At 36.5% G+C, this 16391-nt stretch overlaps 1 protein-coding gene across 5 annotated transcripts in view; it reads left to right on the top strand.

The window, feature by feature from the left end:
• Positions 1 to 16391, top strand: part of setd4 (SET domain containing 4) — a 44897-nt gene that overhangs the window by 5545 nt on the left and 22961 nt on the right. For 3 of the 5 annotated variants that reach the window (XM_039743839.1, XM_039743842.1, XM_039743843.1), the window contains 4 exons: positions 5302 to 5390; positions 5963 to 6392; positions 9230 to 9404; positions 15593 to 15674. In XM_039743839.1, coding sequence (XP_039599773.1) covers positions 5302 to 5390; positions 5963 to 6392; positions 9230 to 9404; positions 15593 to 15674 — 776 coding nt within the window. Of the gene's footprint in view, positions 1 to 920; positions 1005 to 5301; positions 5391 to 5962; positions 6393 to 9229; positions 9405 to 9489; positions 10037 to 15592; positions 15675 to 16391 lie in introns of those variants that run through there. The other 2 variants (XM_039743841.1, XM_039743844.1) reach the window with 2 other exon arrangements.

The raw sequence follows: 16391 nt of genomic DNA, 5'->3' as shown, positions 1-16391 counted from the left end.
GAATTTGAGGTTTTACCAATGATTAATAGAACACATTGAATTTTGTCAATCTTTCCAGATTAATTTAGGAAAAATAAGCAGACAATGTCTGAATCCATAAATATTCTCTAGCCTGTTGTTCCCAAAAGTGTTGTGGAACAAGGAACACTTTACCCATGTCTAAACTACAGGCAGGAAATGTTTGGATACATTTGCTCACAAAGACATTTCCATTATTTTTATTGTTTTCTACATTTTGGAATAATACAAACACCAAAACTATAAAAGAACACATATGACATTATGCAGTGATGTAAAAGGGTGGTGGACAGTTTGTATACTTTTGGCAGTGTCTCAAGCATCTTGGATGATTTTCTAACAGTCTTAAGGAGTTTCAACATATGCTGAGCACATATTAGCTGCTTTTCCTTCACTATCCTGTAAAAGTCATCCCAAACCATGTCACCTAAAACAGCACTACATCATATTTCTGCTCTTACACAACCTGGATGTGTGTTTTGTTTTGTTGTCCAGTTGAAAAACAAATAATGATAACACTAAGTGCAAATCAGATGAGATGGTGTGTTGCTGCAGACTGCTCTGGAAATCATGCTGGTTAAGTATGCCTTCAATTCTAAATAAATCACCCCCAGAGCCTCACATCCCTGTCCCCAGTGCCCATAGGAGCTACTTATACTGACATCATCTGTTTACTTTACCTACATAACACAGAGACATGGCAGCTGTAACCAAAAATCTAATACTTGGACTCCTCAAACCAAAAGACAGATTTCCACTGGTCTGATGTCCACCACTTGTGCTTCTTGACCCAAGCAAGTCATTTCTTTTTTGACTCTTCAGTAGTTATTTCCGTGCACTGGCACTACCATGTAGGCTGGTTTTACTTATGCTCCGCAGCAGTCACTCTTAGACTGCATTTCCTTTGACAGTGCTCAGGAGAGTCCGTTTCATCACAGTGCTTGATGGATTTTATGACTGTGACTGCACTTCAAGGAACTTTTCAGGTACTTGAAATTTTCCAGATTTATTAACCTTTAATTTTTTTACTGAAATGTCCCAAGTTGAGATGTTGTTGCCTTATTATAAATTATTACCACCAGAAAGAATGACCTTCCAGCAAATAAGGTTATTTATACTCACACTGCCAAATTATTCCACAGTTATTTAGTTTAACTGCATTAATGAGGCAATAAATTCCACAAAGTGGGGCAAAGGTATCAAAAAAAGTAATTTTTTAATTAAACATATTGATTTTTTGAATGAGGTCCATACATATTCATCATGGTCACTATTAATATTATCAAACAAATTTAAAGTATTTATAGATCAAAAATTAGATCAAAACTTAAATGGTCAAAAGGGAAAGTCAGATACAGTCGCGTTCCTGAAGACCTAGGTGAACTGGCCATTTTCTGAACTGGTAATTTTGCTGCATTTCACTTGTACTGGTATATTTAGGTTACAACACTAACATTTTCTTGTACCTGGTTAGAACAGGCTAGGTTTAGCAGTATGGACCAGGAGGTAAGCAAGACAAATTTAGGGACAAAATTGAAATGATGTTGAAGTTAAACATAAACCAGTCCAAAGAACATTAACCAAAACAAGAAAACAAAGAGACAGTAAATATCCTGGACCAAGGAATTCTTTCAAACACTATCTACCACCATAAACGTTTATTTAGAGTAGCCAGAATCTTTGACAACCAAGAAGTGCGTGAAGTTGGCCTCTGTACCATCACAACAGTGAAGTCGTATCCTATGAGTCCCGATTAGTAAGAAGCATAAACACAAACAAACACCTAGCCCAAAATGGCCAGGCACCTGTTTCTAAGAGTATGTGAAAAAGATTTTATTTAAAAGGATCAGGTGATTAAACAAGGTGGAAAATAATACAAGCAGGGGTCAATACCAAAAAGATTAACAGGTCTTTTGCTAAGCCAGAAACATAGGACAAGAACCAGGAAACAACTGAATGAAAAGAAAGTCAGAACACTGAGATAAGAAACAGAGAACTGCATGTGTAGTATTATTATCCAGACAAATAAATGAGAATGGAATGGACCGAAACATATAGGTTGCACTGGTGACAGTATGCATTGAGCACTCCTGTGGAATTCTGGGAGCATTGCCTTGGCATTAGCTGACACTCCTAGCACAGTTAAGTGATGCTGCAGGAATATGATTCAAGTCAGATGAAGAAAAACTGATATTTAAAATCTGATTCCCAGGGTGTGAAAACCCCAGTTTAGCCACACAGATCACCAAAAAACATTAAGGAAAAGGCACAAAAAATCATATATCAATCATCACAGCATCTAGATGCAACACATTCTTAAGAAAAGAAAATGACTCCATACCACACAACTAATTAAAGGAATTTATTCCATATATTTTAAAACCTCTGAAAAGAATAAAACACCACAATATGTACAAAAACCAAATTAATGATATATTGAAACCTACCTGGATTTGAGTTTCCACACTTTTAAAGTTTCCACAGTCTGTAATAGCCTCTTGGCCTCGAACATAAATTACTGTCAGGGAAAGTTAAAGCACTGATGAAGCAGAAAGGGTGTGTTGTATGTGGAATTAAAGGATTACATTTGCCAGGGGGTAAGCCCTGTAGGATGATTTTAGGTGGATTTAAGAGAAGTTAGCACAGTGAAAGAAAATGGTTGGATAGGAGAAAGAGACCAAGTTTGAAAAGGAATCAAGAGAAATAAGAATGGGATAGGGAGTGAAGCAGTATGTAGCGGAATAGAAGTAAAAATAGTTATTGCTGCGAAGAAAGACTGAATACTTTATTAGCATTGTTTAGTGGTTTTCCCTGCATTTGTAACAGAAGGAAAGTTCATTTAGGAGCATAGTGGTCCTGCAATAGCCTGATAGCGATAAATAAGTAAATACCCCTGAGTGACAAATGAATAAAGTGGTGTAAATTGTAGATTAAAAGTGGAATTACTGGAATTAAATTACAGGTCTAGCCTTCTGGAATGGTTTATTCCAAGGTGGTTCATACACCCCTGGAATACACAAGGTTCCTCAAATGACCATGAGAAAATGAGTTGGGATTCATTAATAGGTTGGAGCGAGAGAGGGGTGAACAGTGCTTTGCACAGGGCATGGAGAGAGAGAGTGACTGTGATCTCTGTGGAGAAGTAGGTAGCAGAGAGAAGTAGGGGAAAAAATGTTAAGCATCAGTTAGAAGATTGGATGGATATCTTGTATTTTTTGTTTTAGAGGTTCCCTGTGGCCCTACTAGTGGGGAGGTTCACACAGGAGTTCAGAGATTGGGGAACATCATTATTTTAATAAAACAACAAATACTGCCATATTAAGGAAGAGCTAAACTGACAGTTTTGTATATTGTTGGTAGAAACTACAATGCCTTTGAATGCATGACAATATCTTGGTTCAGCAATAACATGCTTATGCTCTAACATAAACTGGTAATAAAAAGTTTTATGTAAGGCAACAGTAAGTATGTTAAAATGGAGTAAATACATAAAGGAGCAAACTAAATATCACTTTGTAGCCTATGTGACTCCCAATGTAAACAGGTAGGTGGTCTGTGAGCCACACCTTGAAAACAACTATTGTGCTAGAGGCCTTTCTTTTAGGTTTGCACATATATACTGCAATTTTTGCCCATTGTACACTATAAAATGTCTTAACCTACATTAAGCTAGATGGGGATCGTTAGTGTATAGTACTTTTGAACATTTTTTTTATTTTTTGTGAAATCCTCTTGCTCTCTTATAGATTGCAGCCAAAGTTTCTTTAGAGTTTACATTCATTTTCTTTTTATCTGCCCAGGCCATGTGTGAGATGCTACTACTTTCATATTTCACAATAGGGATGCCGCTTTCTGGCACCAAATTTATAGTGATTAGTGACGACTGTAATGTGTCACTTGATCTTGGAATTTCCTTTGTGCATTCATCCAGTCAGTGTCGTTTTTAAATAATGTTTTTTTTCTTTCCACTGTTGTGAGGCCTATTTTTCAGACAGATCTGGGTAATTGTAGTATTAAGCATGTACATTGAGAGCCTATAATATGATACAATATATACATGTATATATTTGTCTAATGCAGTATACATATTATAGCATGGTGCTGTGCTTTATTTCATTTGATTTGATTTTATATATGTAGCATTCTTAAATTCCTTTCATATCCAGATCATGGGGAGCGAGAGCCTAATCTTGGGTGCGCTGCCACACAGTAGAAACTAGCCCGTGACTAAGTGCCTGTTCATTAAAGGTCCCAGTGACACACACATATACTCACAGGGGGCCAATTAGGATCACCAGACTAAGAACAACACATCTTTCACATATGGGAAGAAAACTGGAATACTTGACGAATAAGGAAAAAAAAAAAACCTACAGAAACAGTGATAATGTAGAAGTACCACCCAGACAGAGGCCCAGGGCAGGATTCAAACTTGGAGTCCATGATGTAACGGTTCTGAATACAGTATTATGCTATAGCAGTGCCAGTAGTGTTTCCATTAAAGCAGAATAGCCTTGAGGAGTGCTACATGTTCATATGAAGATCCTGATCTTTTATTGCAAATATAGAAGCAATTTTTGATTCAAATATAAGTGAGCAAGATTAAATACAATGGACCTGTGTAATGTATGTGTACAACTTTTTGCATCTGACACTGTTGAATATATTTTCAGCGCATGGAATATTTCCAGCAATAATTCTTTGGACAGAAAATTATAATTGTATCAGTTTATTATCTGCTGAAAACAAACAAATATGCAAATCTGTAACATTCCAGGATAACTGATGGAATGGGCCAAACTATTGTGATTAGAGTAAATTACAGTCGGTAAGACACCTCCTTATACAATTGATCCAAAAGCTTCACTCCCATCACCATGTGCATGCTTTAATGTTACTAAGTCAACACACATTTCTGATATTAGCTAATATCTTGGTGCTAATCCATATAAAGATAAATAATAAGTACCAAAAAGTACAGTGGCTGTTATTTTATAATATGTAAAAATAATTGCTTTTAGTTACCATAATATATTGGCCATTTGTGCCTTTCAATAAAGAGTTGATCAAAAAAACAGTCTGGGTTATCATGTAAAAGGCAGTTTATAGCATGGTTAAGAAAGGAATGGATATGAAACTTGGAAGCACTGTATTTTGTGAGGTCCAAAGCTCAAAATGTTGATATGATTTTGGTGAGGCCCCAGTTAAGGCATCTTGATATAATTTTGTGTTTTTGATTTTAAAGAAATATGTTTAAAAATGTTATGTGGTCTTTCTTTGCAGGCTGGTGACCTCATTATCTCTTTACCAGAGAGCTGCCTACTAACAACCTCAACAGTGCTTAAGAGTTACATGGGTGACTATATTAAAAGGTAAAATCACTTTCCTACTCAGTGATGATTTTTTTGATGTCATTTATAACACAGTAAAACAGATTTTTTTTTTGCTACAATTTTAAATAACACATTCCCGTATCCATTCACCTTCCAGCACCTGTAGCTAGTTCAGGGTCTTGGGGGAAAGATGCTTATACCAGGAGGGACCAGTCATTACTTTAGCACTGTACCTCCCATGAACATTCTTGAACTCTGATGGAATGGGGTCCCATCCACAAATGGTTCCTGCCCTGTATTTGCAATGTCTGCAGAACCCCTCAGTATGAAAAAAAACCTGTAAAATAGATAGATGGATTAAATGCATCATCAAATGTCATAATAGTAACCCATATCTCGCTACATGATACTGCTTTTTTTATCCTCACTGTTTCCAGGCAAATTAACTCCAAAATACTTCAACCACTTTCTTACTAATAATTTGTAGCAGCATACTTTTAATTTGCCAAGACAAAAAAGAAATCGCTTTAAACTGTCCATTACTTTCATTTGCATCTGTTAATTAACTTTTAAGTTATGGAACATGACTTTTTATGTTCTTTCCCTGGTAGATGGAAGCCTCCTGTATCACCCTTATTGGCACTCTGTGTGTTCTTAATTGCTGAACTTCACTTTGGGACACAGTCTGACTGGAAGCCCTACATAGACATTCTCCCAAAGACATTTGATTGCGCTGCTTATTTACCAGGCAACATTACAGACCTGCTTCCTGAACCTCTGCGTGGAAAAGCAAAGGATCAGAGAGTTATTGTTGAGGAGCTTTACCTCTCATCCCGGAAGTTCTTTCACTCTCTACAACCTTTATTTACTGAACAAATCGATGATATCTTCACTCTTGATGCCCTGAGGTGGGCCTGGTCTAGTGTTAATACCCGCACTGTATACATGAAAAATACCCAAAGTGAGTTTCTTTCTAGAGATGTGGATGTATATGCCTTAGCTCCCTATTTGGACTTGTTGAATCATAGTGCAACAACACAGGTGAGAATGTTTGTTGTTTTTTTTTCACATTAATCCTTGAATTCTCAACTGTTTGAAACTGGTAATGTATTGTGAAAGATGTCACCATTTTATTCTAGAAAAGGACTTAAAATACCATTTTCTCTTTTACTTAATTTACAGAGAAAGTACATTTTGTTCATCACAAAGGTTAAAAAATTATCTCCCTCTCTATCTTGTTGAAATTTTGAAATTTGAGATATGCAGCAGTGTAACGGCTCAGTTGGTTATGCAAGAGAGCTAAACCCTGTGGGCGTCTGCATCCTATCAATGGGTGTATCAAAATAGAGATGTGTAGGCCATAAGGAGAAGTAGCGCTGGAAATGTCCTGTGTTAGGTTATGACATGCTAGTATTTCCAAATATTACTGTAGCTCATGACAAAGATTGTTCATTATACCTGTAATAAAACTGAAGTTGAAACAAGTAACTACTTTATTTGTATACGCATTTCACAAAGTTACATGGTGTGTAGTACTATAGGAAAATGATTGCTGTGATGTTTTATGGTTAAGGAAAATTGCATTTCTGGAGATGGTGTCCAGGAGGCTAGAAAAGAAAGGTAGAAATGCAGACATAATAGCTGTAATTTTATTTTCTCTAGTGAGATCCATCTCTAGGCCCTTTATAGATAATTATTTTTCTCTCTTTTTTTTTTTTTAAACAAATGAACAGAGTTGGGCTGCACAGTGAGGCAGTGGTAGTGTAGCTGTCTTGCAGTAAGGAGACCAGGGTTCACATCCTAGGTTTTCCCTGCAAGGAATTTGCATGTTCTACCTGTGTCCGCATGAGCTTTCCTCTCACAGTCCAAAGACATGCAAGTTAGGTGAGCTAGCATTATTAAATCGGCACTGGTGAATGTCTGTGTTCACCCTGTGATGGACTAGTGCCTTGTCCAGGTGTTGTTTCCACCTTGACTGCTTGCTTGCTGATTGCCGAGATAGGCTCAAGCTGCCCCTGGACCTAACCTGGATAAGCACATTTAGAATATGGGTGGATGAACAGAGTTGTTGGTAGGAATTTAACTGGAAGCCATGCAGTTTACAGTTGAAGAATTGTGAATGTGGCATGACATAGCAGTGCATTTTAGAAAAGTGGTCTTTGTTTAAATAACTGGTCTGCAGCTTAATTTTAATGCACACATTCTGCATGTAATCCCTTTTTGTATCTGTATCTTTGCGCAACAGATATTTTTTTATTCTCAGCTGGACTAATGTCATCCCTGCGCTGTGCAAAGAGGACCCGTAGGGATCATTTAAATGGATGCTGACTGAGTGCTGATTACCTTTCTATACGCCCTTTTTAACAGTGTAAAAAAGTGTATAACCTGGTACAGCATGACTAGTGAGCTTTTGATGAATATATTACTTAGATAGATAGATACTTTATTAATCCCATGGAGAAATTCACATACTCCAGCAGCAGCATACTGATACAAAAAACAATATTAAATTAAAGAGTGATAAAAATGCAGGTATAACAGACAATAACTTTGAATAATGTTAATGTTTAGCCCAAGGGTGGGAACTGAAGAGTCATATAATGTGGGGGAGGAACGATCTCCTCAGTCTGTCAGTGGAGCAGGACTGTGACAGCAGTCTGTCGCTGAAGCTGCTCCTCTATCTGGAGATGATCCTGTCCAGTGGATGCAGTGGATTCTCCATTATTGTCAGGAGCCTGCTCAGCGCTCGTCGCTCTGCCACGGATGTCAAACTGTCCAGCTTCTTGCCTACAATGGAGCCTGCCTTCCTCACCAGTTTGTCCAGGCGTGAGGCGTCCTTCTTCTTTATGCTGCCTCCCCAGCACACCACCGCGTAGAAGAGGGCACTCACCACAACCGTCTGATAGAAAATCTGCAGCATCTTATTGCAGATGTTGAAGGACGCCAGTCTTCTAAGGAAGTATAGTCGGCTCTGTCCTCTCTTGCACAGAGCATCAGTATTGGCAGTCCAGTCCAATTTATCATCCAGCGGCACTCCCAGGTATTTATAGGTCTGCACCCTCGGCACATAGTCACCTCTGATGATCACGGGGTCCGGGAGGGGCCTGTGCCTCCTAAAATCCACCACCAGCTCCTTGGTTTTGATGGTGTTCAGGTGTAGGTGGTTTGAGTTGCACCATTAAACAAAGTCCTTGATTAGGTTCCTGTACTCCTCCTGCCCACTCCTGATGCAGCCCACGATAGCATAAATGTGCTGATTACAAGATCCTGTTAAAGCTGGAAAAGGTTTGAGATGATTTGTATTGTATTTGTATTGATTTTACAGTACATCAGCAGAAGGTGAAATTCCAGTAAAAGGGTTTATAATTTTGGTACTTGGTGTTTCTGATTTTGTTTGCTATATAGAACTCCCTTGGAAGTCAGAACTACTGTGTAACTTTACAACATATTGTTGTTTTAATTCTGCATGCAAATGGATACAAAAAACATTAACAAGTCTACTCTGTCTTGTCAGGACATTTATCCATTATCAAATATGCTCAATCCAGTTGAGGGTCATGGAGTTTGAAGCCTATGTCAGCAGTTTCTGACACAAGGAAGGAAGCAAACATCACAGGGCAAATTCCTTCATATTCTCACTCTTGAAGGGCTAAATTAGAATTACAAGTCAAGATAAAGACATAGGTCTTTGAATAGTGGAGTAAAATGTAAGCATACAGAAAAAAACTCGCACAGACTTGAGAAAAAAGTGCAAACTACTGCACTCTGGTTGGATGTTCAAACCAAGGACTATTAACTGTGTGCTGCAGCACTGTTCAGTCTGTGGCACATAAGAAAAATTATTAAAAAAAAACAACAACTTTTTTTCATCCTTGCAGGTAACTGCTGCATTCAATTTAAATACCAGATGTTATGAGATCAAAGCAGAATCAAGATGGAGAAGATATGAACAAGTATTTATATGTTATGGACCTCATGACAGCCAGCGACTGCTTCTGGAGTATGGCTTTGTTCTGAAGAGAAACCCTCACAGTGTTGTGTATGTAACTGAAAGTGAGTAGAAGACCTTTTTCTCTCTTGAATGGCCATCAGTATGTGTTTTTTGACTAATTAAGAGTGCTTGTGTTTTTCTCCCAAGGACATCCATTTGTTTTACCTCCGCAGCACAACTGGGCTTATGTTATTCTGTTCAGGGATGGTTCTTGCCTTTTGTCTATTGCTGCTGGGACAGGCTTCAGCTTCCTAATCAGTGGGTTATATAGCAATTTTAGTCCAGGATGCCACTAAACTTATGGTGGTAGATGGTTTACTAGCTCAATGCAGTGACATTTCCCATATCCTTATAAAATCTTATTTACTGGTAGTGTTTTTTTTCTTGGATGGCAACATCTTAAGAATGAATCAGACTGGAGGTATGCAGAATAAAGAATAAACGTGTAACAAACTACACATAGGTGTCAGTGATTGTACACTTTATATTCTTAGCCAAATTTACAGTTTTTTGAAAGAACTGCCTCAAGAGAGTAAAAGTAATAAAAAGAGTGACAGTAAAGATCAAAGCCAAAGGTAACGTCTGCATTTTTAACTCATTTTGGTTTCATACAAAACGATAAAAAAATCTGTTCTTAGCATAATTCTTTTTTTTTTTTTGTAAAAACTTGATTGCTATGTATTGATTGTAATAAAATTAATAAAGAAATAAAAAAAAAACGATAAAAAAAAAAACAGAGCATTTTAAGCATGCTAATTGCCCATATTGCATAGTCATTATATTGTTAAAATATAAACAATTTGCCATTCTCTTTTTTTGTCATTAACCTCACCGTCCATATCATAGGCATGACATTTATCAGTAATTTTTATAAGCAGTTATAAATATGTTATTTATAGGCTATAACTTGGACTAAACTGTTGTTGTTTGTCTAGTTTTTCATACATATACTGTGTGTAACATATATATATATATATATATATATATATATATATATATATATACAGTATATATATACAGTATATATACTGTATGTTATATATAAAGCAGACTGTAATAATCTTGCGGTCTTGTATGTATGTTATCATCCAGTTGACGCTCGGAACATTTCTGGTGTGCTCCGTAAAAGCAACTGACAGTTTTATCATAAAAAAATCCGTAGTATTATTTGCTTGTCATCTAATATTCGTTTTTGTTGGCTATATTTTCATCTTGCATTATTCTTATTGTAACAATGTAGTAATAAAATTAAATTAACCTAATAATAATGTTATTGACTTTTTTTTTCATCGTCAAAAATTCTGTTTGACTACTGTTATAAAGTATACTTTTGTAGTTGGAATTATTCTAGTTTGCATTGCTGTTGAGATTTACCTAGATCAGTGTGAGCAGCATGATTCAGTTGGCTTTGAAATTTACTCTGCATTGCAATAGTTAAAATCAAATCATTTATAACCTTTTTACACAAACAAAATTTTCTATGGCAGCAACTGTGTATTCCTTATAAACAAAATTGACTACTGGATAAGATTAAGTTGTAGTCCCTTTGGCAGGATTTTAGTAAGCCTCTTCAGTGATATTTTTTCCAAGTTTTCTTAACAAAATATATATTTAAAGTTAACACCCTGATTAAAAAAAAAAGAAGTTCAGATACATCCGAATGAGAATTTTCACTATATTTATACTTCAAATTATCAGCCTTGTACATATTATATATAGTATAAATGAATGAATGTTATTTTAGTTCAGTCTTTTTTATACAGTGGAACCTTGGTTCACGAAAATCCCAGAACACGTACAAATCGGTTTACGACCAAAAAGTTAGCCAAACTTTTGCATCTGTTCACGACCACACACTCGGTATACGAACAATCCAGTTTCCCTTTCGATTTGATTTCTGCACGTGTTCAGTCTCTCCCTTTGCACAGAGAAAGAGAGATGCACACACACACACGAGCGAGAGAGACAGCTGGATGCACAAGGCCAAGAAGGCAGTTAAAGAATGCACTGGGCTTGTTTTTAAAGAGACAGATCTGAGCATTGTTTTAACCTCTTTGTATTTAATGAAGACTTTTTTCTATTGGATTTTAAACTCCACTTCACTTCTGTTTACAGCGATCGATCGGTTCGTAGCGTGCATTGTTGCAATGTTACTTTTCTTGGTGGTTTATTAAATTATGGATTTTTCAAATGTTCATTTTTTTTCCCCTGTGCTTAAAACTCATTAAAAAAGTGGTTTTAGTGAACGGTTCGTAGTGCTATAGCGCAAACTCTTGCAGTGTTAGTTTTCTCATTGTTATTCAATGTTTTTACATTTAGTTTACTATTACGCTGTGCATTCTATGGTGTAATTAACTATATTTGTGCTTAAAAATCTTTAAAAAAATATATATTTACATACAGTTTGTACAGTCTGGAACGGATTAATTGCATTTACATGCAATCCTATGGGGGAAATTACTTCGGTTCGAACCGAGGTGCCACTGTATAATGATTGTACATTTTATAAAGTGCCTGTACAAATGTATTTAGTTCTGGATTTTTCCATATTTTACTGCTTTGTTGCAGACTGTGGCTTGAAAACATTTCATGCAAGTTTAAAACACTCTGGATACATCAGTTCAAGGATGCATTTCACTAGCCATATTTTGCCATGATATATTTGAAATAGGCATCTATATGAAAACTGACTGTGATGCATATTAACAGAACTTTCTGTATGATAACTTTTCTACTACAATGCTAACAAATTTTCAGGAACAAAATATCTAATTATTAAAATCTATATAATGTAACATATATATAACTTTAATGCATTTCATCATGAAAGTGATATCAAGTATAAATCTAAGGATTCTAAATGCGCAGAGATCTGGAATATCATACATTTAATGTGTTCTGTGTGGCAATCTATTGTTGCTTGCTGCTGCTGTCAGGTCAGGAGGAAGCCCCAGAAGCATGTAGTAACAAGTGGGTTGGTTTTAAGATGAAGTTAACGACAGTCTACTTTAATGACAAAATTAACTACGGGATTAAAGTGGAAATTCCAAGATTAAAGTCAAAATTTCCACTTTAATCACAAAATAGACCTTTTCACTGTGTGAAAGCTCAAATACCCTTCTGTACATTCTGATGCTGTTGTGAAGGTGCAAAAAAAAAAAAAAAAGATGCCTCAGAAGATGGTATGTGAGACCTTTAAAATTGCGCCATTATGATGGGGAATATGCGATGCTTGGATATTAAATCACCACAAATGCATTTGTATGTCAGCATTTTGCTTCACCACATCAAACCATTCATCAAACATTGAAACACGCGCATCGATCCTGTAGGATCTCTAAAGTGACTTGCTATCACATGTTGATAGGAAACCGAGACTCTGATGTCACGTTCCAACTTGAACAAACTGTGCTCCCCGAGTTTTTGCTGGTACTGCAACTTGCGCACACGACACGTTAATTTCTGAGGACGTGCTCAGATGATGCTCCAAATAAACACTGGGAATACATGGCAGCCATGATTCATGTGCGTATGCATTCTGAGCGTGAAGTGTAAATTTGCCCTTAATGGCTTCCAGCACAGTGGACATGACAGAGTGAAACTTGGCCGAGATGTTACTTGCCTGTCAGTCAGTACCCTAAGAAGTGATAACAGGCAGCTGACATAAACTGAGGAATAACCAAAACTTGTAAATATGCAGTATTGCCCCTCTTGAAAGGGAACTAAAACATAGTCTGTAGAGCATATTCATCACTTTTATGGTGTAATATTTATGTCATGTCAGTGCACATTATAACAACAGCTTGGTGATGTGAATTATTAGGTTATTATTTTTAGTTGTCATTTATCTGGTTTGGCTGTATTTCCCAACTTAATCAAGGTTGTTGTCATTTCTCAGTTTATTTGAAATGTGGTGTAGGCATGGATTAGAGTTGCCGTAAATATATGGATGTTCCCCATTAATTTTTCTTTTATAAATACCAACAAATTCTTTATAAATGTGGCCCCCAGTCTAAAATGTTTTTGCAAGGCATATTGTTTATTTTAGTGTATTTGGCTAATAATCAATACAGCCAGTACAAAGTCAACTATTATACTCATCATTAGTGAAGAATAACATATATTCATTGACCAAATCCTTTTGGAGAGAGAAGGAACTTGTGTATCAAATTGTAAATATAATGTTGAAACAGGATGTATTATTTCATCTTTTGAAAAATGTAATGGTTTAAATCCAACCTCTTTTGAAAGATTTTGTACTAAAAGCTCTGTTTTATATGCATCACTCATGTTTAATTGTGTATCAGGTGAAAAATAGTTTAGGAAAGTGAAGTAGGTTTGTAGCAAGACACCCAAAATGAGATAAACCTTTATGGAAAATGCTGTTACCCAGAGTAATATACATATACTGTATTTGAGAAGGTTTGGGGATAAAAAGTAATTTCAGAATAACAGTCATGGTTAATTTGCTGTGCTTTCCCCAGTATATTGACAGTGAATAAGGAAAAAAGATTAATACATCATGAGAAAAATAAAAATTCTTTATTTGTGTTTTCAGCTTAACTAGATTCATAGTTAGACTGGCAGACCCATAATTCTTTGTGTCAGTGGAAAATGTAGCTTTTATGGAAACCAAATATAGAAACATAACAAACAGCAACCACAACAACACGCTTGAAAATTGCAAAAAAACTGTTGTCTTTGCTAATAATAAGAGAGCAGTTATAGTGAGGCATGTTATAGCCACATTGCCATTTCGGCATAAAGGAGCACCAATAGAGTTTCTTGACACATTTCTGTGGAATAATTTGCTAGATAAAAGTATTCGATGGTAATTTGTCATAGAGAGGATGTGCAGAATTTTCTATAATTGCCATCAGTTTTATATTCATTATTCCTTCAGATACTACCTCTAGTGGGTCAAGAGTGTGTCCCAAAACTGAGCCTGTCTTCTTAATTAGTTTGTTGATTTGGAGAGCCTAGCACACTACAGCGTAGAAAATCACATTGGCAATCACAGGGTTATAGAATAAATAAACTATGTCACTACCCACTTTCTTATATAGCTATCATCAATGTGGACCCCCAAGTAGTTTGTAACAAACTGCACATCCACTCACTGAATAGAAACCGGGTATAGAGGCTGTTTGGTGCGAAAGTCAATAACCAGTTCTTTAGTTATGATGTTGTATCTAGCAGGGGTTGTTAGCTCCCGTGTTGGAATGAGTTCTTTGGTAATGGCGGTGTGTTACATAATCCGAAAACTATATAGATATAATATAAAAAGGCGATACCCCTTCTTTAGTGATGCAGCGGTAAGAAATCACATAGGAGAAATAACTTAGCTTTCTTTAATGATGGCTTATGCTGCATAACAGACAAAGGAAGCCAATGGCAAGAACCCAGCTCGGGAGTGGGGGCCTGATGTGTAGAGTCTGGCATTTTCGTTGCTACGTTGGAAGGATTTTCAGGATCGGATGACGTTATCTCCTGTCCATCTGTCGGCTTCAAAGTTGTGCTGGGCCATGTTCCAAGGCTTTATACTCTTTCTTCATGTGCAGGCCACCACTTAGGTGAATAATACAATTCCAAACAAGGCAAAGAGGATACAATTTCACTGACAGATGAAAAATGGTACCTGTTTCCCCAGCTGTCTTTATCTGTCTATTCTTATGCTTTGCCTAGCCTCTGTGCCAAATCTGTGTCCACTGTGCATGTGAGCAGAAAGAAAAGTAGATTTAGAAAATATATTTGTACAGAGGACAGTGACATATTAAAGTTATGTTCTAATTACAGATGTTGACTTGCAGACAAATCTTTGCACCAAGATTAAACTTCTAAACCTGACTGCGATACTCAATTTATATTGTCTCAGTTAAAAGGTTAAATGCGAGGTCATATAAAAATTTGTATTACAGTATTACTGTTTAGAATTCGATGAGACAAATCAATATATCCTTCTGTCGTTACCACTGAACTGTGAAAAAGAATAGCAAGACAGCTAGTTAGTAGCTTTGAGTGAGTAGCTGAATAAAGCTTAACTACGACAGAAGCCAGTGTATTTCAATACAAGTACTGTATATAATGATGAGCTTTATATTTTAATATTGTTGTCTCTGTACACCTTCACTGTTTCACAGGAAGTCTGTGACTGCATGTCTACCTTCATACCTAATAAGTGTTCAAAAATACTTTGTTTTTGTTTTTAGAGTGTAAACAGTATGATAAAGTGACTCTTTTTATTTTGCAGATGTTCTTCAGTCCTGCATGACCAATAAGGACAAACTAATGACCCAAAAGTTTTGTTACCTGAAAGAAAATAACTTTTTAGAGTAAGTAAGGCACTCTGTTGAAGTGGTTATGTAATATCTCATATGTTAGAGGAGAAGCAGCTTTACTATAATCACAAAGTGGGAAATGAACTTTGACACCTTTAGCCACAGAAGATTTGTGTTTTCTTTTTGTTCAAATGACTTTTTCATCATGATTGTCAGTGATTTATTGTAATTGTAATTATAGAAGCCTTCACAGAGTACACAGTCACAGAGGGCTTTACAAAGTGCATAAGATAATTAAAATAGTGGCAAAAGCCTACAAATGTCCTGTAGGGTCACAGTACACAAGTGGGACAGATCCAGGCATCATATACCCTGGCACTGGAAACTGACAGTTGAGACATGAAACATAACATTTCTGGTGGAGGAAGAAGCTGGAAGTGGCTAGTCAGGTTCTCCTCTATACGCAGGATCATCTCTGAAACCAGACTTCTTGATTAAATGTGGTGTCTCTCTCTCGAACTTTACAGAATCCCCATTGGAAAGGCCCTCAAAGCATGTGGGGATGCTCGTGAGTGCCCGGCTGTTAGTTTAGTACAATGCTTAAAGAAAAGTCTGTTATAAAATAAGTGTTGAGTCAGGGTTTGCTGTTTGTGCACTTTTGACATTTTTTTCCATTTACTGTATTATGTCTTATTATACAGTGTGACAAGTGTAGAGGGCATGCCAGCCACCCAGCCCGACACAGAGAGACGCAGGAGGCACTTGTAAAAA

The sequence above is a fragment of the Polypterus senegalus genome, chromosome 2, assembly GCF_016835505.1.
Source record: "Polypterus senegalus isolate Bchr_013 chromosome 2, ASM1683550v1, whole genome shotgun sequence".
In the NCBI taxonomy this organism is placed as follows: domain Eukaryota; kingdom Metazoa; phylum Chordata; class Cladistia; order Polypteriformes; family Polypteridae; genus Polypterus; species Polypterus senegalus.
This window is presented reverse-complemented; position numbering and strand designations above follow the sequence as displayed.